Source organism: Larus michahellis, chromosome 2 (genome assembly GCF_964199755.1).
Source record: "Larus michahellis chromosome 2, bLarMic1.1, whole genome shotgun sequence".
Classification (NCBI taxonomy): Eukaryota; Metazoa; Chordata; class Aves; order Charadriiformes; family Laridae; genus Larus; species Larus michahellis.
In genome coordinates this window covers 145,683,970-145,711,767 of record NC_133897.1, presented here as the reverse complement: position 1 = coordinate 145,711,767, position 27,798 = coordinate 145,683,970, and the positions used below count along the sequence as shown (strand labels likewise).

The 27,798-nt window shown below is 37.6% G+C and overlaps 1 protein-coding gene across 8 annotated transcripts in view; it reads right to left on the bottom strand.

Annotated features, from left to right (window-relative positions):
* VPS13B (vacuolar protein sorting 13 homolog B) overlaps positions 1-27,798 on the bottom strand; it is a 479,916-nt gene that overhangs the window by 384,514 nt on the left and 67,604 nt on the right. For 4 of the 8 annotated variants that reach the window (XM_074577511.1, XM_074577512.1, XM_074577517.1 and 1 more), the window contains 9 exons: positions 27,486-27,754; positions 23,787-23,882; positions 23,313-23,435; positions 19,138-19,275; positions 17,653-17,740; positions 14,361-14,552; positions 13,614-13,783; positions 8,550-8,744; positions 6,868-6,992 (listed from right to left, as the gene is read on the bottom strand). In XM_074577511.1, the coding sequence (XP_074433612.1) occupies positions 6,868-6,992; positions 8,550-8,744; positions 13,614-13,783; positions 14,361-14,552; positions 17,653-17,740; positions 19,138-19,275; positions 23,313-23,435; positions 23,787-23,882; positions 27,486-27,754 (1,396 nt within the window). Of the gene's footprint in view, positions 1-6,867; positions 6,993-8,549; positions 8,745-13,613; positions 13,784-14,360; positions 14,553-17,652; positions 17,741-18,466; positions 18,543-19,137; positions 19,276-23,312; positions 23,436-23,786; positions 23,883-27,485; positions 27,755-27,798 lie in introns of those variants that run through there. The other 4 variants (XM_074577514.1, XM_074577516.1, XM_074577518.1 and 1 more) reach the window with 4 other exon arrangements.

Genomic DNA, 27,798 nt, shown 5'->3' with positions numbered 1-27,798 from the left:
CTGCCACATCTGCTGAGAAGCAGTAACATTAGATCTGGACTAGATTTAAAAAAAATAATAAACTAGAGGTTTGCAACTGAAGTTAATTTATAATCACACTAATCAAGCTGCAAGTCATGTACTCAGAATGCAAAACCCCTCCTGCACAGAGGGTTGTTCTTGCTAACTGACAACAGCTCCTTCCAGAAGAGTGCAGCTGAAAAGCTCCCCAACACATTCATGTTGAAACTTGATATGTTAATATCACTGCAGATTAGAAAATGTTCCACACAAGTTCCTTAAGCATCTTCATCCTTCTACAGAAGTATGGCCTACTTTAACTTTTATAATGAAAGATATGTTAAACGACGTTACCAATGAAAAATCATTCTCCTGTTAAAATCAAGTGTTAAATCAACCTATATTACTGTTCATAACTTGCTATGATATATTGGAATACCTACTTCTCTAACAAAAAGACACTCAGTAAACCAAACTTCTGGAAGTGTGTCAAATACATTGTTCAAAAACAGATACCGAAAACAGCTACCAATAAATTTTTTAAAAAGAGTCTGATTTAGTATTATGTTCTTTGATGCATTTTCTAGGCAATGTCAGAGAAGCACACAATGCAAAAGCAATCCAGCATGCTCCCTAGACTGATTGCTCACATCTGAGGCAATTCTACACAACCACCTCTGCAGAACCCAAGAGAATGACTGTTTCTGTCTGGTTTTGCACAGCCCGTATCACTGGCATATCTCAATAGTTCAAACAGGTTTTTACATGTGCTAGCTCTAACTCATGTGATGCTGCTGTGGCTGCAACTCTCTCCCGTCCCATACACTGATGGCATCTGTTCAGGCATGCAATCTCAGATCTTTTCTGTTTCGAAGGATACCCTGAATTTTCATCTGGCAGTTATATCCAATTACTGACATAACTAATAGTCGCAACTGAATGCTACAAAATGAGTTTCATGTGTTTTCAACCTGTTTCTGCTTCTGACCCAGGAACCAAGCATGCCCCTCAACTGCCCATGTGAAACACAATCCACATCCAATCTAAATTGACATTACTCTTGATTTACTGTGACTAGTCAATAAAACAGGCTGCCAAAAATCAAGACCCAAGTGTCAATTTATTGGAAAACCTCCTAGATTTACGATCTAATGTTCACAGTCTGTGGAACTGGCTCTGTGTTTCCTGACAGGAGGGCCCATTTGCCTCTTACTAGCACAACTGCACCGAATGGCACGACAGCTACGTCTCATGACTCAAGTTCACAAATCTACTGTGATTTCTAGTTCTAAGCAGCATTACTCCACTGGAAATGACCTGTGAAGATGTTTCAATCAAAAAAGTAACGCAGACAGATAGTTCACCTGATCTCCCATTATACATTTTTATTCCTCTTTTCAATGAGCAGCAAATCCTACTATCTCCTACTGTCATCACACTAGTACCTTGTTGGTAAAGACCATGTCAGCAGGAGCTAGTTTCCTTGCTTAGGAATTTCTTACTGCGCAAGAAGCCAGATTTTCATCTACGAAACTGCTTGTGGATCAACATTAATTGGTCTCACTCTGGTCAATTCATTGTGATACCATTAAATGCACACAGAATTTTCACAACGATTCATAAAGCAGGCATGAGCAGGTGCACGTGCTGACTCATACTGGAGCTTATAATAACCTTACCGGATTGTATAAGGAGTCTAACACTGAATGCTGTCAATAAGAATACAGTTGTATGGCATACCGCTACATGGCTCTGATTAAGAGAGGGACGATTGCCTTTAAGGGATACATGATGGAAGAAAATTAAAGTAAAGCTGTATAAAAATACAAACACCTTTACAGTAACAAAACTTTGGTCAGAAACCTAAACAGTAGTAACACAAGGTCTTTAGACTCCTCAGTTTTTGTAATGTTAAAGTTGGAAATCTTAAAAGTTTGAATTATGTGTACACGGTGACAAAGTCAAAATAAAAGCTAGGAAGTCAGGTATGAAAACACAAAAAGCTGATATTCAGGCTGCTGACAAAGTATATTTCTCCATATCGTCGTATAATAGTTAGCCAAGAGGAGGTTATGACCTAAAGTGCCAATCTAATGTAAATGTAACAGATTCTAGAGACATAGTAAATATTTACCTTTACAGTTAAATCTGTGTTGGAATATTAAGAACAGTTATATTACATAAGTGTTCTTAAAGGTTGATAAAAACAAAGCCTAGAGAAATTACACATATATATTCCCTGTGAGGACCTCTGTATCGAGATTTCAGTAGTGATCTTTCAGTACTGTAAGGGCACATATTAATAAAACAACTATGTCAGGACTGTAATCCACAGCTTTCACAAGTGAAACAAGTGACATCGTATCTCTGGGCAGCAGAAGTGCCCAGCATATGATACATGTGACTAACAGCAGAGCAAATTTTAAACTTTTGTCAGCTTTTGTCAATAATGATTAGCTCTTCAACACTGATTGGAATTCTTCAGTTGCTGGAATCCCAGAAATTACTGGAAATCCTTCAATTACTGAAGGAAAGAGACACAATGCCAACACAAATCAAATCTCATGTTCTCAAGAATCCTTCCTCATAAGAAACTGCTTGATTAAGACTAGCACACTGCCTATGTTTCAGCTGAAATGTATTTCCTAAGACAGTATCTGCGGAGAACAGTTCAAAAGAAACAATCTGTGGAAAAACTATATCCATTTAGTCTCAAAGATATTTTTTTTTTGTTTGTTTACCAGTAATTATCTAGATCTACTTGCAAGTTTCTGTTCCAGATTTTTGTTCTGATAGAGTAACAATTCAAGGACAATCAATTAACTGCTCTGTATTCTATAATAATTAAAGTGCAGGCTATGAAATCCCAGATACTAATTTACCCAGCAGGTCCTCAACTTGTTCATGAAAGGTTCATTCACACACTCAAATTTAACATGACTAGCTATTAGTCAAGTCCATTCTGGTGCTTCCTTGCAGACAGCAAACCAGCAGATATGGCTCTGCTCTCAAAATGAGAAAGAAGAGACTCATTATCAAGGCAACAGACCCCTTGAAAGTAGACTACCGGATTAAGATGATGAACAGAAAGAATGCAGGGATAGACTGTGTCATCCCCATTTGTAATCTTATTCTACCACTGTTTTAGAGTCTCAAAAACCATCACAGGTGGCAACAGTGGGAACCTTCCCACAGATGTGATAAAGGAAAATGAGAGTCTGGAACACTTATCACAGGAAGGGAATTTAAAGACGGGTCAAGAAAAGAAAAAGCAAAGCAATAAAAAACCCACACATAACTGGATCAATATCCAGCTCAAAATATACAGACAACATACTTCACTATCAATCCAGATATCAGAAAAATAAAGGAAGGCTATTCAGAATCAATATTCTTTAAATAATGTTACTTCAATATTCTTCAGAAGTGCAATAGAGTGATATTTTATAAGTGATAGAGGTCCAAAACACTAAGGTGTTTTACACTAGATTACCTCATCTGTTACCACAAACATTGTAGCCAAAAAAAAAAAATCAGCTAATTCCTCTCATGATTTTTGTTTGTCAATAAACATTCTTGTCATTCATTCTAGGCTTTTAACCATATTCTGCTAATTCTCAGTTGTTTTTAGACATCCTGAAAGCTTTGAAAGCTGCTTTACAATCTGGCATGCAACACTACACAAAGTAGTTGTAAAATATTGACATTAACATTGTATTTTGCATCTTCTTGTGCTTGACCAAAACAAAAGACCACATGTTTTTACTTTCATATAAAAATATATTATCTATACAATTTAAAAGATGTCCAAGACTTAGTTAACTAGTAAGCTTGAGCGCATTTCTTTTATAAGAAGTGTATTAACTGAAATTAAAACAGACATCAGTGTAGTAGGTAAATGAAACAGCACTTTTTTGTAACATTTATGGTTATTTACTGGAATTTACGGGGCTGATGCAATTTTATCTGTTAAAACAGGTTACCAATGTTTATCAACTAGTTTTAAAAAATAAATATTACTACAGCACTTTATACACCATATACGTTTTGAGATTATTATATTGAAACTAGAAAAGAAAGCTATTCTACTGATTTATGTCAGAAATAAAGTTGAGATTTTCACTGCTAACTCAAAACATACTACCTGAGGGATTCCATAACAGTTCATAAAATGTCTTTGTTTTTAAAAGGTATGGTCTGTGGTATATATTTTCTACAAAGAAATAGAAGAACACATGTAGCATCAGATGTGTGTACTTTAAGAAACTCTGGAATGTGAAATCTAAAAACCCAAATAAAGCAGGTGGTATAATTTGAGGGGGAGGACCGAATTTAAGTTTAATGACATTACCAGGTTATCCTACCAGACTAATTCTCACTCACTGCATGACTTCAATGAAGCTCTCAGTCCTCATGCTGATTTCGATTTAGTTCAAGTGCTATTTGATGCGTTTCATCTGGAGTTTTATTCACTTCAAACTACACTTCATTTAACCAGGCTGCTGCTCTACTCATTTGTTTTTCTACTTTATTACCCGCAAATTGGTGTTGCTTAGTTTAGATAAATTGTTGGAATAAGTTAATTTTATATAATTATTTCACACTGTTAATAAATAAATAAGCTTTAGAAAGATATATCACAGAAAAAAGTGAGAAAGCTATTAAAATTATTTTAAAATACACTAGACCAAAATAAGCATCGGTCTTACAAGATCTACTAATAGATGCTGATACATGATTTGCTATTTTAAGGCAGGTCCATTCCCCTGCTTCCACTCCCCAAAACTACTGCTCGTTTTTATTTTTCTATATTAGTAGTCTACCATACTCTGTTTTCCAGCTGGGCATACATCGTAACACGATGTATTTTTAAAAGAGAGAGAGAGAGAGAGGGAGGGAGGGAGAGAGAAAGAAAAGTTAGCAAGACAAAAAGCATGAGAGTGAAGCAGAGAATGCTTAAGAGAGAATGTGAGCACGAGACCACGGACACAAGACAGAGCGTGATGGCAAGCGTGCAACAGCGCATGCAGGAAAGCACGAGGAACCAAGTATGAGCGAGCAAGAGATTGAGCACAACGAGCACAAGCACACACAAAAGAGAGAGCAAGTGCATTCATGAGAAAGCACTAGCACTTGAATACCATGAACTTGTCAGATGACTGATTCTTTTCAACCATTTTTCGTCTCTAATATTTTTTTTGTTTTTCACAACTAACCACAGGTTTTTATAATGTGCTGAATAAATTTAAGTTTACTATTAAATACTACTTTATTTCTACAGTTTACTAACAAGGATCACTAACGAGAACTTAGCGTTAAATGTCAGGAAAGGCTGTCAATCCTACCAGAGTACTGAAGTACTCCGATTAGTCCTGATTATGGGTTATCCTGGTAACATTTATCATTTTTCAGCAAAATGCTGCAACAGAGCAGCAATTCATTTGAAGTGGTTAGTACTTTTGTAAACTATTGATGGAAAATATGAGAAAGTCAATTAGGCTGCTACCACCTGGTGGTGTGCTGATTATGCTAAAAACCTCTCTCATTTAACATAGTATCACAGCTCATGAGAGAAAAACTAGCACTATGAACAGTCATATACGTAGTCTTTTTTCTTTTTCTTTCTAAGCCATTAAACTTTCACAAACAAATTACTGTTACAAGTTACCTATACAACACAGAACATTTGAAGCCAAAGTATTTAACGCAGAATGCTTTGGGTTGGAAGAGACCTTGAAGATCATCTAGTTCCACCCCCCTTGCCATGGGCAGGGACACCTCCCACTAGACCAGGCTGCTCAAAGCCCCATCCAGCCTGGCCTTGAACACTTCCAGGGATGGGGCATCCACAGCTTCTCTGGGCAACCTGTTCCAGTCCTCACCACCCTCACAGTAAAGAATTTCTTCCTGATATCCAATCTAAATCTCCCCTCTTTCAGTTTGAAACCGTTGCCCCTCATCCTATCACTCCACTCCCTCATAAAGAGTCCCTCCCCATTAAACAGGTTAACACATTGACCTGTTCTCCTGCTATATTGTCATTTTATGCAAGATGGTTTTTGTACAGATTTAGCTATAAAGTTAGTATTATAGACAGCTACTGCTCAAAATGAGGGATAACAAAAACCAATATTCTGTCTAAAGTATTGCCAAAATAGTTTTAATGAATATAATTTATTAATAAAAATTTACTGATGTTTATCATCACAAGATTTAACCTGTAGAACTAAATTTAAATACTGAATTTCCATGGCATTAAAGTAAAAAAAAAAATAATTATATAGCTCATTTTATACTAAAGCAGGGAATTGTTTTCAGAACAAAAGTGTTTGCATTTAAAACTGAAATACTACAATCATCTCAATACCTGATCATGTTAAAACAGTTCCAACTGTAAATAATAAACAAAAATAAATCTTTTTGTGGTGTTGGGGTGTTTTGGGTTGGCTTGTTTTTCCCCCCCCTCATCCTGTTTCTTGCTTTTTATTTGGTTGAGTTTAAAAAAGGGCTGACCTGTTCAGTTAAACACATCAAGCTTGCCAGGCCATCAGTATACAACTTCAGCTTTTACACCCATTCAAGGAAGAACAGAAACTGGTTCACAGAATTCTACAAGGTCTAGAAGAAAGTAATTTACTACAGGGCTTGCGTAGCCTGTTCTCTCAGCCAAACTAGGGTCTAAAGTATTTATTAACAGCTATCCTTACTATGAAACTTATTAGCGATAACAGACTTAATATCAGAGCATGATAGAAGAGACAGAAGTTTAGGGATATATGCAGAGCTTAGCATTTTTAAACCATTCATTAGAAACACAAAAGTAGTTAGGTACGTTACTTAAGTACACTGTACATGCTTAATGCTTACCAATATTTTGGAAACTTGATCAGCTTGCCATAAACAGCAGTACTGAATGAAGGAATAACTGGAACAGGGAAGCAGTACAATCCTTTGCTGTCCAAAGAAGTCAGTGCTGCTTGAAAACCAAATATCTGAAACAAATTAATTTGGTCAAAGTGTATACTATCACATGATAAGATAACTTTCAAGCTACTTTTATAACATAATGTACACATTTTAAAAATATACTCAATAAATATCAAACAAATTGTGTATTATTTTTAAATAATTCCTTTTGCCCCAAACACAAAAAACCTAGAAAAATCTACGTAAAATAACATCCCAAAAAAATGTTAATGATGCTCTGCTGAATTTTTAAAAAATGCTGAATTATAATTTATCAACTGAAATACATTATTCTATACCCTTTAAATCTACAGATTGCACATTGCCTTGTATAAGATATGTAATTATAATAACTTGGGCCTAAAAAAAGTGGTATTTAAGGAAATGAGAAGGTTCCCTTCAAAGCTTTATTTCTTAATAAGAGCATCTAAAGAAAGGTTCATCACAACTATTCTTTATGATTTTCCCTGTTCAATACGGAGAACAAATGGTTGTAGAGTTGACTTATTAACATGCTCCACCACCATTCACATAAGAACAGAACACTTTGGTCTATATGAACACTAACCAATGAACCCTATAAAAAAATCAAAATTGTAGTCCACATTTTGCAAACGCTGATCAAACAGCTGCTAAAAACTTTTTGAATAGAAAGGAATTCCCTCAAATTGAAAAAACATACAAATGACTTGCAATATCACCATCCCAATTGCTTTAAATGTGACAGAAGGTAAACAAGTCACATGTAAAACTGAAAACTTGCCACACAATTCTGGCAGAGTTTGTTTTATGCAGATAAGAATTTCATCATTTAAATCTCTATTAAGATATAAGCATGGAACTGAATGGATAACTGAAAAATTTAGCAAAATTAACAGTACATATTTACATTTTAGTAGCACCCAAAAGGTTCCAGACGGCCTGAGCACAATCTAAAAGGCTGGAAGGCCTGTTTTAAAACTCTGCTTGAGATTTTACTTTTTCATTCTACTAAAACCTCAGCAGATGGCAACCGAATAATCTCAAAACCATTTTTCAGTACCTTCTTAAACTTCCCCCAACCTCACAATAAGAACTCCTCTCACATAACGGATCTGTAACCAAGAACATTCAGAAATTTTTCCTTTTATAGTGAAAACAAACGAAATTACTTGGCAACAGTTTTTGATTGCATACCTTCACTACCATGTTTTTGCTCTATCAATACTAGTAGAAGTGATGTTTTTTCCTCATAATATCCCATCAACTGTAATTCACTACGATCCACCTATTCTAGGAGCATTATCCTAGAAAACAGAAAAAGTTTCTTCCCAAATTATTTTAACTCAATCTTGCCACAAAGATCTTGGGGCTTCAGTCTGTGTAGTTCCCTCATGTGAAGTTCTCTGTCCATATTACAAAACATTTGGCTCAGCTCAGCAGCAGTGACCCTAAATGATGACATTCTGTGAAATGTGTTTACTCTATGTCCTTTTAGATAAGCTGACAACTTTCTCTAAAGAAACCTGCTAACACTTAGGATTACCTACACTTATACTAACTTTTTCTAAGCACACCACAATAAGAAACAGATCTTCACTTACCTTCAGATAGCAGTGTGAGTAACAGTAATGAAGCAGGTTGTCCGACGGCTGGCCGAGGCTGCTGACCACATGCACCAGTTGCTCGGCATACATGGGCACTGAGTGCTCCAGGTTAACCTTATCCACCAAAATTCGGATGGAAGGTAAAGGCCGCAGGGGCTGGAAGCTTGCAGCATTTAACAGTCCGCTTAAGTTCTAGGGGAGGGGGGAAAAAAAGTGCAAATATCACACTACAGATGTATTACCTAGCCTATTTACATATTCTTAATTCTACATACACACAAGCAAATCTACATATAATAAACTGTTTACAGATAGAGCAGCCTATGGCCATTATAATACAAATCCTCAAATCTTTCCAAAATTATTTCTAAGCTTAAAATTTATGTATAAGCTTTTTATACATAATTGTCTTGGGTGTCAGTGCCCAGGTGCTGGCAGCAGGGGGCTGCAGGGTGGCCTCTGTGAGGGGAGATCAGGGTCTGCCTGGTGCCGGTTCCAGCCAGCGCTGCAACAGCCCCACCGCAGTCCTCAGCTGAGCCCACCAGCCAAGTGGTAGCATCTCTGTGGAAACACATTTAAGAAAGGGCAAAACTACCACACAGCATGAAAGGATTGAGGGAAAAAAGAGTGAGAAACAGTAAGATGAAAAGCAAGGTCAGAGAAGGAAGGGGAGGAGGTGCTGCTCCAGGCACCAGAGCAGGTGTTCACCTGCAGCCCATAGAATCATAGATTGTTTAAGTTGGAAAAGACCTTTAAGATCACCTAGTCCAATTGTAAACTTAACACTGACGGAGCCACCACTACACCATGTCCCTAAGCACCACATCTACATGTCTCAAATACCTCCAGGGATGGTGACTCCACCACTTCCTTGGGCAGCCTGTTCCAACACTTGAAAACCCTTTCTGAAAAGAATTTTTTCCTAATATCCAATCTAAACCTCTCCCAGAGACCATTTTCTCTTGCCCCTATCACTTGTTACTTGGGAGAAGAGACCAACCCTCACCTCATTACAACCTCCTTTCAGGTAGTTGCAGAGAGCGATAAGGTCTCCCCTAAACCTCCTTTTCTCCAGGCTGAACAGCCCCAGCTCCCTCAGCCACTCCTCATAAGACTTGTTCTCCAGACCCCTCACCAGCTTCATTGTCCTTCTCTGGACCCGCTCCAGCACCTCAATGTCTTTCCTGTAGTGAGGGGCCCAAAACTGAACACAGTATTTGAGATGGGGCCTCACCAGTGCCAAGTACTTCCCTAGTCCTAACTAATCCCAACTAATCCACTAATCCCAGCACAAGCCAGGATGCTATTGGCCTTCTTGGCCAATATTCATGTAAACTGGCAAAGATTTTCAAAGCAGGACAAAAGTGAAAACTTCACTAGGTCTTAACTGAGCTACTCTCTCGGTGATAAGAACACCAAGAACCCAGAAACCCAGTTACTTCAGTTTTCCTACATATTTCTGTAGACCCTTCACTAGTGAATTATCAATTTCAAGTTAAAAGCTTCTAGAACAAGTTTAGCAACAAGCTTTTCCTGATTTAAGTGAACATATTTCGTGTTCTAGAATAAGGGACAACCTCTTCCTGATTTTCTACTGTACACTTGTGAAAGAGTTAAGAGCTTAATTATTCTCCACCATCAACTGACACTCAGACCATTTATTCAACTACCCCTCAGAATACAGCTTCATAATGTGAAGATTTTAATTTTGTGCTGGAGGCATGTAGAAGCCACTCGTCCAGAACTGCTGTTCTGTAGGAAGGGACACAGCATGTTTAGTACCTGTAGCATTTTGCATCAGTGGAAGTTTCCCTGCAGGCTGCGGAAGAGACCACACCAGAGCAGATATCTACATGGCAGCTTGTGCAGGACCCCACACTGGAGCAGGTGGATGTGCCCTGAAGGACACTGCAGCCTTGTGGAGAGCCCACACTGGAGCAGATTTTTTCTTCAAGGACTGTGGGAAGGACTCACACTGCAGCAAAGTGTGAGGAACAGGGAGCTGCAGAGATGAACTGTTACAGCCTGACTGCAACCCCCCATTCCCCATGCCCTGTGTTGCGTGGTGGGAGGTAGAAGAGTCAGGGAATGAAGGACTGAAGTTAAGTCTGGGAAAAAGGGGGAATGGGGAAAGGTGTTATTTTGATTCTTGTCTTTGTTCTCACTATCCAAATACAATTTAATTGGCAATAAATTAAAATCATTTTCCCCAAGTCTGTTTTGATCACAGTGGTAATTCTTAAGTGATCTCCTGCTCTTTATCTCGATAGATCCTATTCTCTCCCCCTTGTCCTGTTGAGAAATGGAAGTGAGAGCGTGGCTGGGTGAGCATTCAACAGCTGTCCAAGGTCAACCCACTATAAGAATATGCAAGGCCAAAATATTTTGTTCTATAAAATATTTGCTTACATTTTTATCACTCCAAAGCACTATCACCATACAAAACACATGCTGATCCAACCTTTACTCTGTCATTATTATGTATCCACAGTCATGCCAGACATCTCAGAAAAATAAAATAAAATAATCATAGAATGGTTTGGGTTGGAAGGGGCCTTAAAGATCATCTAGATCCAGGCCCCCTGCCATGGGCAGGGACACCTCCTCCTAAATCAGGTTGCCCAAAGCCCCATCCAGCCTGGCCTTGAACACTTCCAGGGATGGGACATCCACAACTTCTCTGGGCAACCTCTTCCAGTTGCCATTCAAGAAAAAACACGCCATTTTTTTTGAATGGTAAAAAAAGATACCATTCCAAAAAAAAATATCAATATCACAATTTTACACAGCCAACTACATTTTTCATAGTAACCATTAAAATGAAGTACTGTATCCAGTACAAGATAGATATGGACATATCAGAATAAGTTTGCTGGAGGGCTACCGAAGTGATTAGAGGGTTGGAGCACACGAGCTTTCTCTCGGGACTGAGACAACTGGAGTCATTCAGCCGGGAGAAGGTCAAAGGGACATCCTACCGCTGTCTACAGCTACCTACTGGGAGGGTACAGAGAAGGGGGAGACAGACTCTTGTCAAAGGTGTACCATGAGGGAATTGCTTTTTATGGAATCTCTGTCCTTGGAGTTGATTCAGCACTTGACTGGACAGCCACTGGAGCAACCTGCTCTACTTGGGCTTGCTTTGAGCAGGATATCAGACTCCTGGAGGTCATCTCCAGAGATCTCTTCTGATCTCAATTACTCAATGAATCTAAAAATTTTATTAAACTTGTATCAAAATAGGACGATAAGGTGATGTATGGATCATTTTCGATCTAAAATTCAAAATTATTATTATTATTATTTTGAATAGGCTTGGCTTCGATCAGGAAACTAATTGAAACTCCAAATAAAAAAAAAAAAAAAAAAAACAAACAACCGGAAAGTTCACTTGAATTCAACTTGTTTGCCTCAAACCTACAATAAATATGGGGCTGCTCTCACAATATGAAAATATCATCTGCCCATAAGGTGAAAAACACTACAGTCCATTGGGTTGTTCCAAGCTGAAAGGAAATAACGCTTCCCATTAGGCACCTGGTAATGTCCCATTTTCTAAAATTAGAAGCTTCTGAATCTATCTTAAACCATCAAGAGATAACAGATTTGTCACCAGTTCACTCACTCCAGCCACATTAACTGAAAAGGTAAGCAGTCCAAATTTAAGAAAGAGATATACACTCCTTAAGCACACTCCAAACCACAACAAGGGCACATGCTTGAGATTTTATATATGTTGCAGCCTATAGCCTAGTAATCTGAGTGAAGTATTACTGTGTACATTATCGTGTGTATTTTACTTCACCAATGAAAACGGTTATACAAGCACACTATAAGAAACGTCATAAATTGAGATTTTCCATACTTTGTCCTCTTGTGCATACACATACGTGCTGTAAATAAGCACATTCTGTAAGAACGTGCAGCACAAGTTAGACAGTGCTCCTCTGTTCAGCAAATATCTATTACGTTATCAAGATAATTTAATGTCATTGTGCCTTCCATCATGTAATACTACTAAAATTCATCTCTGAAAAATTAATAAGCTTTTTCAAATCATTTTCACCTTTCTTACATATAAATGCTTCACAAATACTAGTAAGATTATTTTCTGCAACACCTTCAGAATATACAACGTCATCTCCATTTTAGACAAAAAATTGTCACTGAAAAGAAAGGCTGATACAAAAGTAATTCACTAATACTGAGAACTTCTACAAAATATATCCCACTAAAAAAAGTCTGTCCTCAAGTACAAGGAACGTGTAGTGTCCACTTGTCAAAAACACATTGGAAGTGTTTAATACCACATCAAAATTCCTAGAAATTGAAGCCAAACAAGAATTGATTATTCCTTCCCCCACCCATAAAATACCTTCCAGCCTCTGCTGCAAGAGGTAAACCCACTGCAAGCCTTCACTACAAAACACTGATTCATCCCTACAGTACCTCAGCTTTGTGCAATGAGGAAGGAGTCCTGTAGTAATAAAACTGGTACAGGATTCTTTAGGTGCAGTTATACTACATAGATACAGAAGATAAAACAAATTAAGGCAGTTAGGAAATGTCATTTCTGGCTCTCTGAGCTAGTCACTCAGCAGTTTGGCTCAGTAACAGCAGAAGTCCTGCTGGTGTCCTGGCTGGAACTAGTACACACAGAGCTGGCTGTTAACATCTATGAAGTCTCTACTGAGCCTGTGTGCAAAGATTTCAGACTTAAACAAGTTTGGGAAAACCCATGTGACAAAGTGATAACAAGTATACCCTTCTGATCAAAACTTCGAGTCAGAGTTACTTCTTTTTAATCTGCTTGATGATTTAAAATCTTATTTCTTCCAAATTCTTTCTTCCTACCAGTACGTGACACCTTCAGTTTACAAGTCTAGCTTGTCACTGCATACACCACTTGTCTTAGGTATCTGAAGGGAAGGCTCACACGCACCAAAGTCATTTGTAACCCAGTAATACATCTGGCATATGGAATAACAGCCCAGTGAGAAAATTTATATGAAATAGCACACACTGATATAAAAAACTGAATAAATATCTGTGCATACATACCTTCTCACCCATGATTATTGGCATCAAGTGGTCTAGTAAATTGAATTCTGCCACAGGGATTATAATCGTACACTTAAGAACAGTTAATGTTGTAAGTCGAGTGGGAATGTATTCCTCCAATGATGCTACTTCTTCTGAGCTTGGCATAGTTCTATTTCCATCCATAATATCTACAATAAATCAAGATTACATATGTTTGACTAAAATATATAAAATAACCCCTACAGTTGCTGTTTCAAAAATGGCTAGGGATTAGCAAAAGCTGGAAAGCATTTCCCCTTTATCGTTAATAATTTTATTCCACACTGGTTCTACCTAAGGCTAAATGCAATTGTAACTGGATTTTCCTTACTTTGAAATTTATATAGTTCTTTCTCAGAAACTTATCTTAACAGTTTACCATAGCTTGTTTCCATGCATTTTTATTCTGTATGACTATTATTTATTTAAAACTAATAAATACATAACAACAGGGATATTTTCTTCTCTAAGACTCAAAAATTAAGCTCAAGTTGCCCTCCTTACTCAACAAGAGGCTTGTGCTTGAAACAAATGGCCTCCAAAGTGTCTGAAATTAACTCAGAGGTATATCGTGATTGATTTTTATCTTTATTTCAAATTTTGCTTTTTGGACTCTAAATCCCCTGACAGATTTGGAGTTTAACTATTTGGAAGTTGCACCTTCAAGAGCACTAAATTTGGCCTGGTTTAATTCTGTATATTTGCATATATGCAATAGGAACAAACCTGGCTTAGTTCTGCTGTATGGCTCATATTCATGTTCCAGAGCACAAACTATCATTTTCATTATCCGGTGTACTGCGCTGCTATCCAATCGAAGATTGAGTGGGCCCACAACCAGGCTTTTTGTAGACATCTCCTGAACACTTCCAAAATCTTCACTCTTTACTGAAGAAAGGTCTTGCTGATTCCCAGAAACTACAAAAAGTTTTATAAATAACAACAAATTACCCCAAACAACTGGACATAATAAATTTTATCAGCTACTTTTGTTTCAAATCCTGTGATCACAGACTTATAAATATACAGAAAATACGGCAACGCAAATTGAACACAAATACACCGTGACTAGTTTAACAGGTTTAAGCATGCATTATTCCTGTGTTCAATGCCGAGCAAACAGGGCAAGGTTCTGCCTTGCCTTCAAGCATAGCACAACTCGGGAACCTTTCCATTAACTTTGTATCTCAAGATTAGGACTCTTTGAAGGTGTCCAAACTGTCTGCAAACTTCTGTGGTAACTTAACCCCAGGTGCCAATGACAGTCGTGCTGTTCCAAACTTTCTACAGTTTATCACAAAGATATCCATCCCAAATAATCAAGGAAAAGGTGTGCTTGTAAGGAAACTACAGATTTAAGGTCCCTTCCAACCTGAACCATTCTATGATATGGGCCCTTGAAATGCCAGCTGCTGCTACATGGGCTAGAACAGTGATGAGAATCACACTCACTTGATTGACCCTTCCTTCCATTCACTGGTGAGATAAAGCACGGGCAGCGAGAATGAAAACTTTAAATATGTATGAAGGCAAATAATTTTTGATCACAGAGCATTCAGTTCTCCATAAACCACATGTTTAATTCTAACAAAAAAAAAAAACTTAAAATAAGGGTGCTGCATTGCGAGGCTACACAATGTTTCAGGGAAATTACTAGTTTGTATTGATATACAAAACAAAAAATAGAAAAATAAAATTGGAAGGGAACGACAGGCAGAACTTCTAAATAAGACTACTGCGCATGACTATCTTGTTTTCATTCAAAATACTAAAACTGATTAATGCACTTCTATATGTGACAGATGAAACTCCTGAGGTTAATGTTATCCATGAGCCACTTCAGTTTAATCAGTAATCATATACTTTGGAAAAGGTTAAAGGGGCAAAGAAGGTGCCAAACCATAATTGCCTTGACAGATAAAAATCTTACAATCACAGTAACTGCCTCCTATAGCTTAAGCTGGGTTAATTTTTTTAGGGGAAGGTGGTGTGCACTGACTGTAACTAAAAACATAGTTAACATTGTCAAAACAAGAAACAGTAAAACATAAACTTTTACATAACTACTTTTATATAAACATCATATTTAAACTGCAGCAAAATTTATATTGTTTTCAAAATCTTGAGGTATTTATAATTTACACCTATTTGACCACGTTCTATTTAATAATTACATACTTGACTCGCAATATGGAAAAATTAGCTAGAAAATAACTAGCAGAAAATGTCACATTTGCTTTTCCAACGAAAAAAAATATTTGAAAATTTAAGGTTTTAAGTTCTTGATTCTAGAACAACCATTTAAACCGTTAACTTAAAAATTAATTACTCTATTCATTCTTTTAGGTACTCAGGTAGCTGAAATTAGAAGAGTAATGCTGAAATAAAAGCACACAGCACACAAGCTACATTTTGTGAAATGTTTTCCTGGTGACTGATGCAGAAAATAACAACCAAGGCCCTTAGAAAGCAAACTGAAAGAAATAGAAGAGAAGCTGAGGAGGGGAAAAGGTAGTCAGAAAATATCAGTAGCCTGGCCTTAAGGAAAACAAAACAAACAAGGTGTTTGAGTTCAGCAGTTTCTGAAATGGGTTACTTACAGTCAGAAAAAAATACGTCATTAAATTCCTTGTGCATGTAGAGAAATAAGACAAAACACTCCACATAATCTGTGCATATTCAAATTTCTATACCAAAATTCAAAAAGGAGATAAGGCTTACCCTAGGTCTTCAACTTCTCTAAATAAGTGTTCTGCATACAATTAAACAATTATCTCTTTATTTAAAGAGGAAGTAGACTGCAGTGGAAGCTTGACTTAATGTTCATTTTCTCAGCTTCACATCACACTCATGGTACAGAGAGGAAAGACTCAGGACCAGGAAAGAACTGTTAAATTACCTAGAGTATCGCTGTACTGTCAAAGGAAATAGCACCATTTATTTCTTTTTATAAGCTTTGCATGATCCATCCTCCACCCAAACTGGAAGTTTTTCTTTCCTACTCCTTTTATACTTCAAATGTCCAACAAGTCCAGAAAAAAAAAAAAAACCACAAAACACTAGGAGTCTAGACTTCTCTTACAGAGGTACAAAAAACCCCAGATGAGTCGGACTAGGTAACAAGGACAGATAAACATTAGGTCACAAAATAGCAAGATATTCCCAACAGATGTCCACAAAAATAGTGTTCATGGTAACAAATACACAGGTGGGGAAGAAAGCATTATTTAGGCAATAAAACTGCAGAACAGCAGCTGTAGTTGACAATCTTACTGAGGGTGGCGGGAAATCACATTGCAATTCACCTTAAGAATATTTGTATAAAAATATATACATATTACTTGCCACGACATTAACTCCTTTATCCTGGCTTTTGTGACACTTACAAAAGTAGGTATACTTACTGCACTGAATCCACTGTATTTTCTCGGATTTAGAAAAGAATTGATAGGAATCTCAAAAATTACTTAGAATTAGCCACTATCTATGTATGTACAGTTTAGGCTAACATTTGCTTACAAAATTGTCCTGATATGTATATTTAAAGATTAATTCTCCACATTGTCTCTCATCCTGGCACTTTTTTCCCATAGGATAAAATGACAATCCTTTTCAACTTCTGCAGCAAGTAGATCATCAACTTCATTCTTCAACTAAGGTTTCTCAAAAGATTTTATTTTTCCCCCCAAAGTCAATAATGACAGCAATTTAAAAAAAAAAAAGACATCATACTTTATGAACTTTACCACTGCTACAAGAGAATTATTTTCAGTTTAGTAACTGGCTATAAAAAAATATCATTGTGATTACTTATGCAGGAAAAAAAAGGAAGAACACCAACAAACAACAGCTAACCAAAACAGCTAATCTCAAACACATCAATGAAGATGAAACCATTTTAACGATGAACCGGCTGGTAAATCTAAGGTAAGTTAGAGGACAGTTGGTCGTGGAACAGCTGGGCATGAAAAGTCTTTGTTTCTATTATTTAACAGGGTAAACAAAGAAAAAAAGGTACCTTTGCCACTGGTGCTTTCCATTGTGTACAAGTAATCCATGTAGAAAGCCCCAAACCTCTGCATTCCAGCTATCTCTGTGTACGTCTCCTACCAACAAAGCAAAGCAAAGAAAACGTTGTATTAGGAAAGAATCTTGAGATTACCAACTGATAGGTCAGTATGGAGAGATATATTCTTGTTTGGATTTGTGCATCAACACACGGAAAAGCTTATCAAAACAAAGGACAGAGGTTATCCCAAAGAATTCACCTTTCCGATAGGTAATGTAACTTCTATTTGAGGCCACACAAAGGCACATCCATAATTCCAGTGGACATGCTGACCAATTCATCAACAACATCTAGTTAATTAGTACCTTTAATGGAGTAAATATTCTTCACTTGACCTCTTGCATCCAACTGATCTGCCTAATTAAATATACTGAAAACTCAAGCTCATTCATCCTAGCTTTTTTATTTAAAGAATATTGCGGATTTATCTTTAACCAGTAGGAAATTTATTAAGACTTTATGCCTTCATTGGAATTTATACATAATATAATCCCTTATTACACAGCAAGTTTAATTCCCCTCTTGCCAAAAAATAAGCAAATCATAAAAGCATCGAAGACAGGCCAAGGAAAGAGTAAAGCTTAAAACTAAAACACGCTATGGGAAGTGTTTGAATACGTATAAGTACTCATGATTTCACTAATTAATTTCTTTTTTTAATGGGATTCTTCATGGATACTTCAGCAGTAGTACTAAAAAGGTGAAAATAGTAAAATTTAAATTTAAAAGAAATCAGATCTGTTCAAAATTGCAAATGGCTTACCTGTAGAATAACACAGAGCATCGAACTCCACCTATGAACACACCCGGAAGAGACCACCTCGGTCACCACATCCGTTCTTTAATAATTGCAGACAGCCAGGGAATAAAGTTTTACTCCATAATTTACAAAACAGAGACTATTGGCAACTGAAAATTTATCCCTACCAAAGGCAGAATTAGCAAGACTTCCTCTATGCAGACAGATATAGTACTAGACACTAAAATTAACATTGGCCAAGATCTGGTTTCCAAGAGACCACTTCTTAGTTTGAAGACCATGAACTACTTACTGGTTGGGTTTAAAGAAGTATGTGTTGGTAAAGCTTGACCTTTTGCTAGTATTCTCTTATATCTCTGGTTTTTCTCTGCAGGTATTCTGTAGTTAGTGCTTTTGGAAACTATGGCACTAACTCAGCTTTTGGGGCAGGAGGGGAGTTTGAGGTTTCTTTTGGACATGTTTTGGGGGGTTTTGGGGGTTTTTTTGTTTGTTGTTTTTTTTTTAAACACAAACAGGTTTACTTTTTTTTGGCCACCTGCAAAGTAAGACTCAGTTAAACATGACAAAGTAATAAAAATCAGTCCTCTAATAGTACACAGATCTAAACAATAATTAGAAATCCATTAGAGAGCATCAGAATATTTTTTTTTCTAAGAAAAATGTAATTCTCTGACCTTATGATGAGCTGCATCCAAAATAAATTCTGCACGAATACTATTATTTTCTGGACTTCTGTAATCAAATAGTGAATTCGTAAGGTACGTCATCCCTTTTGCACTCAAATTTTCTCCGCAATTAAAGAAGTAGGCCTCCTTCATGAGGCAGTAGAAAATAAAGCAAGGGAGAAAAAAAAAAACCAGTCAATTAACAGAGCAGTTTCAGTTCTGTCATAACACACTAATGACATGGTAGCATCCCTCAAGAGCATATTTCATTATGAATGAAGATAAGAAAATTAAAATAACTTTATTCAAACAATGCTGAAGTCCCAGTCCACTCCCTTCCCATTTTCAAGTTAATAAAAACAGCCTGAGCTAGTGAATATTATAGAAGCCATAATACAGAACATACTACTTTCATTTTAACAGAAAACAACCTCAGAGATCATTGTTACTCCGAGTTCCACCTCTTAACTATACACAATCTTGTCACTACATACTCCCATTTCTCTGACTGACCAATGCCTTTCAGATGCTTTATCTATCCTCTTCATGATAAGCAGCCATTTCAGCGTATGACCTTCTTGCTACCTTATCACTCTTTATTCATCTAGATTTTTACATGCTGTCTCCACATCCCAAACCCTCTATCCTACTGAAATCAACGAAACTTTTCCATCAAGAGTTATCCTTCCAAAACAGCTACTTATGAGACTGATTTTTTCCAACCATCTATTCTCAATTACATGCAACAAAGCTGGAACCTTTGTGGAAGGCGCAGCCCCAACTATAGCAGTACAGAAAGACAACAGGTGAGGCAGTATCACCACCATTCACATGAAAGCAGATATTTTCTTAAACTCACACCCTACAAGGTGGCAAAAAAATGAAAAAACGCCAGGTGTCCCTTATCAACTAATCTACAGGAAAGTCATTCACTCACTCACCCACACCGGTGCAAAAAAATCACTCTTCTCATGGTTTTACACGTCTCAATCTCACAGTTGCTGCAGACAAGGCTGCCATCCACCCTCACATCCCCAAGCATGTCTCCCTCTTATCTAACAAGGCCAGCACAGCATCTTTTACAGTTGGCTCATGCCTGCCTCCCCAGCCTGTCTTTCTGGAACAGTCTATGTCTATCCATTGCAGCACACCCGTCACGTAGTGGGCCGCACCGCACCTCTGTAACCCCAATAATGTCACACGCTGTAGCTGTGTAAGGATATCTAATGGTTCTTGTTTGTTTTCTGTCTGCACGCATTTGCATACAAACACTTGAGACAGATGACAAGAAATGCTGCTCTCACAGTGGAAGTATAAGAACTTGTCCCATCATACATACCATAGTACAGTGATGATCATTTTCCAAATAAGGAGATATTTTACATTAATATACAGTCACTTAATATTCTCTTCCACGTTCTTAATTTTTCTCCTTAAAATACTTTCTAAAACTTCACAGAGCACTAACACCAAGTTAACAGATCTGTTGTTGGCTGCATTACTTGTTTTTATTTAAAACACAGTCAATAATTGCTGTTCTTTGGTACTTTAGGGCACTATTCTACCTACAGTACAACCAAAAATCCTCATTATTGAACTTAGAATTTCATTCACCACTTCATCAAATATTTTAAGAGTAGTTCATATGGATACCTGATTTTGTCTTAAGTAACCAAGCTTTGCTTCTTCTTAAAATATCGAAATTAACACTGTTTTACTCCTGCACTTGATACTGCTCTCATCAACCACATTGAAAAATGAGGTAAAACACTCATTCAAAATTCCAGCCACACTTGTATTATCCTTAGCATACAGTGTTCCCATATCTTCCCTTCCAATCTTCTGTTCATTTAAGTACTTTCAAAGGTTTTCAACTGTGTTTTAATTTCTTATACAAGATCAAAGTATGCAGACATACATAATGATGTAGCAGTGTTGTCAAAAAAAAAGAGCCTTATGTTTTGCATCTTCTCATCCTTAGGTATTTGTCTTTCCAACTGTAAGGAACAGACATTGAGTTCTATATTCCAGTGACACATTCAAAAAACTTAAATCACAATTGGTAACAGCAGCCTTTTAAATTCGTGTAATCAAATATTTTAATAAATAAATTGGCCTTCTGTGATGGAGTGACTACATCAGTGGACAAGGAAAGAGCTATGACTGTCATCTATCTGGACTCACATAAGGCCTTTGACACAGCCCCCCACAACATCCCTCCCTCTGCATTGGAGACACATGGATTTGATGCGCAGACTGTTCGGTGGACGAGGAATTGGTTGGATGATCATATCCAAAAGGTAGGGGTCAACAGCTCAATGTCCAGATGGAGATCAGTGACAAGTGGTGACCCTCAGAGGTCCATATTGGAACCAGTACTGTTCAATATCTTCATCAATGACATAGACAGTGGGATTGAGTGCACTCTCAGCAAGTTTGCAGATGACACCAAGCTGAGTGAGGCAGTTGACACAGGTGAGGGACCGGATGCCATCCAGAGGACCTGGACAAGCTTGAGAACTGGGCCCATGTGAACCTCATGAGGTTCCATAAGACCAAGTGCAAGGTTCTGCATCTGGGCTGGGACAACACCTGGTATCAACACAAGCTGGGGGATGAAGGGATTGAGAGCAGCCCTCAGGAGAAGGACTTAGGGGCACTGGTGGATGAAAAGCTGGACATGAGCTGGCAATGCGTGCTCACAGCCCAGAAAGCCAACCATATCCTGGGCTGTATCAAAAGAAGTATGGCCAGCAGGTTGAGGGAGGCGATTCTGCCCCTCTACTCCACTCTGGTGAGACCCAACCTGGAGTACTGCGCCCAGCTCTAGAGCCCTCAGCACAGGAAAGACATGGACCTGTTGGAATGGTTCCAGAGTAGGGCCACAAAAATGATCAGAATGCTGGAGCACCTCTCCTATGACGAAAGGCTGAGAGATGGGGTTATTCAGCCTGTGGAAGAAAAGGCTTCAAGGAGACCTTATTGCAGCCTTGCTTAAAGGCAGCTTATAGGAAAGATAGGGACAAACTTTTTAGCAGGGTCTGCTGTGATAGGAAAAGGGGTAATAGTTTTAAACTAAAAGAGGGTAGATTCAGACTAGATATAAGAAATTTTTTCCAATGACTGTGGTAAACACTGGAACAGGTTGCTGTATTGGGCTTGTGTGGCAAGGCTCCGGTAGCAGGGGGGCTACAGGGGTGGCTTCTGCGAGAAGCTGGTAGAAGCCACCCCTACATCTGACAGACCCAATGCCAGCCAGCTCCAGGACAGACCTGCTGCTGGCCAAGGCTGTGCCAATCAAGATCGGTGGTAGCACCTCTGTGATAACATATTTAAGAAGGGGACGGGGAGGGGGGGCACGCTGGAGCAGCTTTGCTGGCAGGACTTGTGACCCCATGCGGGAACCACACTGGAGCAGTCTGTTCCTGAAGGACTGCACCCCATGGAAAGGATCCATGCTGCAGCAGTTCATGAAGAACTGCAGCCCATGGGAAAGACATTGGAGAAATTCGTGGAGGACTGTCTCCCATGAGAGGAACCCCACGCTGGAGGAAGAGAAGAATGTGAAGTGTCCTCTCACTGAGGAGGAAGGAGCAGCAGAGATAACATGTGATGAACTGATTGCAACCGCTGTTCCCCATCCCCCTGCGCCCCTGCAAGGGAGGAGAAAGAGAAATTTTGGAGTAAAGTTAAGCCTGGGAAGAAGGAAGGGGTGAGGGTGTTTTTAAGATTTGGGTTTATTCCTCATTATCCTACTCTGATTTGATTGGTAATGAAATCAATTAATTTTGCCCAAGTCAAGTCTGTTTTGCCCATGATGATAATTGCTGAGTGATCTCCCTGTCTTTATCTCAACCCATGAGCCTTTCATTATATTCTCTCCCTAGTCCAGCTGAGGAGGGACATGATAGAGTGGCTTTGGTGGGCACCTGGCATCCAGCCAGGGTCAACCCACCACAGTTGCCCGGAGAGGTGGTAGATGCTCCATCCCTAGAAACATTCAAGGTCAAGTTGGATGGGGCTCCAAGCAACCTGATCCAGTTGAAGATGTCCCTGCTCATTGTAGGGGAGGTTGGACTGGATGACCTTCAAAGGTCCCTTCCAATGCAAGTTATTCTATGATGATTCTAAAACATACCAGAATTGCTTATTCAGCAAGTCAACTGATATTTCCGTATACTCACTTCTTCGCTCCTATTCATGTTCTCTTCAAAGTCTTTAATTCCCATAATTCCTTTAAGGCACATAGCTTGGCAACCAACAAAACCTATTTGGCAATCAAAGAAAAGTTCACCTTTCATAAGGACCTAGTGAGGGAAAAAAAAAAAAGGTGATATTTTGAAGAATTCTACTCCATGAAAATTAGAAAAGATACAGAAAAGTGAACTGAAATATGTTTAGATTTATATATTTGAAGCTTTAATAAATAGCAAGATAATCAAACAGTGTACTTAGAAGGAAGGGATTACTTTAGAGTCTGATCACTAAAACACTAGAAGTTTAGAGAACGTCTATCTATGTGATTATTACAATAAGTACATCCAATATAGCAGAATATGAACAATCAGTAATGAATTAATTTCAAAATATTTTATTAGTAACTATTTACTACAATATTTATAATGAATAAGAAAAACAAACCATCAATGGAAAATTACCTCAACTGTGGTTCCTTCTTGTTCCCAGCATATAACTTCTTTGGATTTAACTTTCTGAGGGCTGTAATAACTGCTTTCAGCTTGCATTTCAGTGAGCTATGAAACAACAGGATAAACACCTTATATAAGTCAATATTAGTATTAAACAGCAGTAATGTCATTAATATACAGAACTGATGAAGACAAATTAAATTATGGGCTAAAATTTATTAACAAGCAGGAAACAGGTGCAGTTAAACAGCTGTAACACATTATCCATAGAAGAACTTCTCATATTGAACTTCTGGTTGAAGTATGCCATAACAGAAATTTTAAAACCACTATAGTATTTTTAGTTTGCTTATCTAAAGAGAAACTATGTGAAAAGATGAAACAGATACACAGCTGCATTGTTAACATGGTTTCAAATTAGCTTATAAATTGCTGTAAAAATCCATAAATATATTATTTATTCTTCCCAGCAAATAATTAAATAGCACAATAATCTTAAGGAAACATTTTGATTACAACCATACTCATCGTTGTTTCTTGTTACAGAAATGCATCTCTCTCACAAATGCTATTTCTTGCATTATTTCAATATAAAAATTTAAAATGGTAAAGCACATACACTCAGGTTAAAAAACATATAACCTGCAGCTAAGAAAAAGGAGAAAAGAATCACAAAATAATGAAGGTGTTATGTTTTGCATTAAAAAACCATTTATGTTTATGTTAGGCAGCTTAAACAGGTCAAATTCTAATTTTTATATAAAAATATCCACAAGCTCTCATTATTTCCAGGAGTGGATACACATGGATGTGGTTTCAAATTAAAATTTTGTTATCCAAACGTCCAAGAAAATTGGATTAAAAAAATCACTGATCACCCTTCAGCTGTGTGCAATTATTGTAGAGGAAAAGCAATTAATTGATTAAAAGAACTCAGACATTACAAGAATCATTTTCACAATTATTATAAAACGCTACATTTGATTTGGCATGATTTTTAGCTGGAATGATATCAACTGTTCAGAATACTAATGCAGAAACTTGACCTTATTTTTTAACCAAAATATGAACGACAAAATTAATTCCATACATTCTTTGCATGCAAGGAGAACAATGAATTCTGTTTTCCTCCTAACTGTCACCATATTAGTATCATACATCACTTCAAATTCAAAATTTATAGAATGTAAGATATTACATTTTAAGTTGTTTTTATCACTTCCTAATATAAAATGCACAAGCTTTCCAAGGAAACATTAGGAAAGCCCAATCCAGCAAATCTTGTTCAAAAGAGAAGTTTGTATTATTTTTAATGAGTTTTCTCATGTGAGGAAAAAGCACACAAAATTACTACTGTATGACAAAGCACAAAAGAAAGAAGATGCTGCGCGATGATAAATGAGAAATTTGAGTATCAGTTGGTTGTTCAGTTTTTTTAAATGGTGCCCCAGGGGTATAATTAAAGGAGGAAGAAAAGAATTTCCCTGATTTATTTTTAGCCTGTTTGTTTGGTTTTTTGGTTTGGTTTGGGTTTGGGTTTTTTTTTTGTTTTGGTTTGGGTTTTTTTGTTGTTGGTTTTGTTGTTGGGTTTTTTGGTTTGTTTTCTTTTTTTTTTTTTTTTTTAAGTGAAGGCTGAAGCAGACTGACACAAACGAATGTCTGTTGATGCTTTATTTCCTCAAATTTTGCAACTAAACTTGCTAGCTAGGAGACTGAAGACTTAAAACATTAACCTCCCCACAGAATGTCTGCAGCTCCAAAAGTCGCTTGTCTCATCCTGGCACTTGCTGAGCATCTAAATGCTCTGCTATGCCACCAAACAAAAACAGCTAAGAGAAAGTAACCATGAAGCCACTCAAAACGCTCCTTGTGCACAAATGAGAAGCCAAACAGGCAGAAAAGGGAGCTGCTGATGGTATTGAGTGTATAATCAGGCCTGTAAACATATGAAGGTTATGAAGATCATAGAACAGATCCTCCCAGAAGCTATGCTAAGGCACACAGTGGACAGGGAGATGATTCAAGACAGCCAGCATGGCTTCACCGAAGGCAAGTCCTGCCTGACCAACCTCGTGGCCTTCTATGATGGAGTGACTACATCAGTGGACAAGGAAAGAGCTATGACTGTCGTCTATCTGGACTCACATAAGGCCTTTGACACAGCCCCCCACAACATCCCTCCCTCTGCATTGGAGACACATGGATTTGATGCGCAGACTGTTCGGTGGACGAGGAATTGGTTGGATGATCATATCCAAAAGGTAGGGGTCAACAGCTCAATGTCCGGATGGAGATCAGTGACAAGTGGTGACCCTCAGAGGTCCATATTGGAACCAGTACTGTTCAATATCTTCATCAATGACAGACAGTGGGATTGAGTGCACTCTCAGCAAGTTTGCAGATGACACCAAGCTGAGTGGGGCAGTTGACACAGGTGAGGGACCGGATGCCATCCGGAGGACCTGGACAAGCTTGAGAACTGGGCCCATGTGAACCTCATGAGGTTCCACAAGGCCAAGTGTGGGGTCCTGCACCTAGGTCAAGACAGATATATAGGCTAGATATAAGAAAGAATTATTTTTTTTTTTTTACTATCAGCATTGGAACAGATTTCCCAGAGATGTGGTGCCCAATGACAGGACAAGGGGCAACAGGCACAAACAGGAACACAGGAAATTCCACCTGAACATGAGGAAAAACTTCTTTGAGGGTGGCAGAGCACTGGAACAGGCTGCCCAGAGAGGTGGTGGAGTCTCCATCTCTGGAGATACTGCAGGGGGGTTGGATTAGATGATCTTTAAAGGTCCCTTCCAAACCAAACTATTCTATGATTCTATAAAAGTTCTGCAGTTCATCCAAAAGTCTCAAAGTCATTAAAAAAAATCAACCTTAGTTATTCTGCTGCTCATAGAAATAGTATTATCTCCTGTTCTGAAAAGTTCTGGCCTTGATTTAATATCGATTTAATTATAAAACTAAGAGCCACTTTCTAGTATAGTTATGCAAGCAATTCTATGTGCATATAATTTGGCACGTGTAAAAAGTATTTTGCTAATTCAGAACCTTTATTTTTAATTTCTGTCAGTACATCTCAATATCTTATTCAAGCTCTCCATATTCCCTTCTGCAGGCTTATAAAAGGAACAGAGAAACACAGCAACTATTTTGAGATTTCTTTACAGAAAATACTCAAATCTTTCTCTACATACTTAGTTTATAGCTCAAAGTCTATGTGTAATTCATCCTTTCTTTAATTCAATTCCAACCCATGGAAAATAGTTTTAACTTTATCAGTTTAAATTCGTATTTGCACGTATTATTGTTTAAAAATAGAAAAAATATTCTTCCAGTTCACGAACTATATGAAGCTAGAAGTTTTTTATAAAGAAGTATATTTATATAAACGTTGGATGGATAGAATACTGCAATAAACATCCATCCATTTTTCTCCCATCAAAAAATATTAATTTAAGTAAATCAAGTGGTTTCTCTTTAAAATTAACATGTCCATATGCAAATTCCACCTCAAATAGCAAAACCACCACTGTAATTAACAATACATTATGAGGCGAGAACTTTCAACATCCGTATTTTTTGTTATTCATTACTGTAATATTCTGTCTCAAATCAAACAGACAAGCATGCAGATAGTCTTTAAGCACTTTCTCAACAAGCCAAATAAATCCTATATGACAGAGAAATACTTACCTTAAAAGTCACTGTTGCCTTTGTACAGTAAAACCCAATTGAAATAATAGGATCCTTGAGGGACGGAGATTTCTGCTGATGTAGCGTCGATCCATCACCAATTCCACTAGAATCATTCTCTTCATCTTCGTAACTCACAATAGCAGGAACAAGAGACCAAGCCCAAGAAACCCATCCTTGCTGCTGGTCATCGTCTTGATGCAAATAAGGATCTTGATTAATATACTGTGTTGGATATTGCATTACTGAGCTCGTTTCATCTTCTGTGCCTTTTAAAACAAAAAGTCAAATTTCAAATCAACCATGCTTGAAA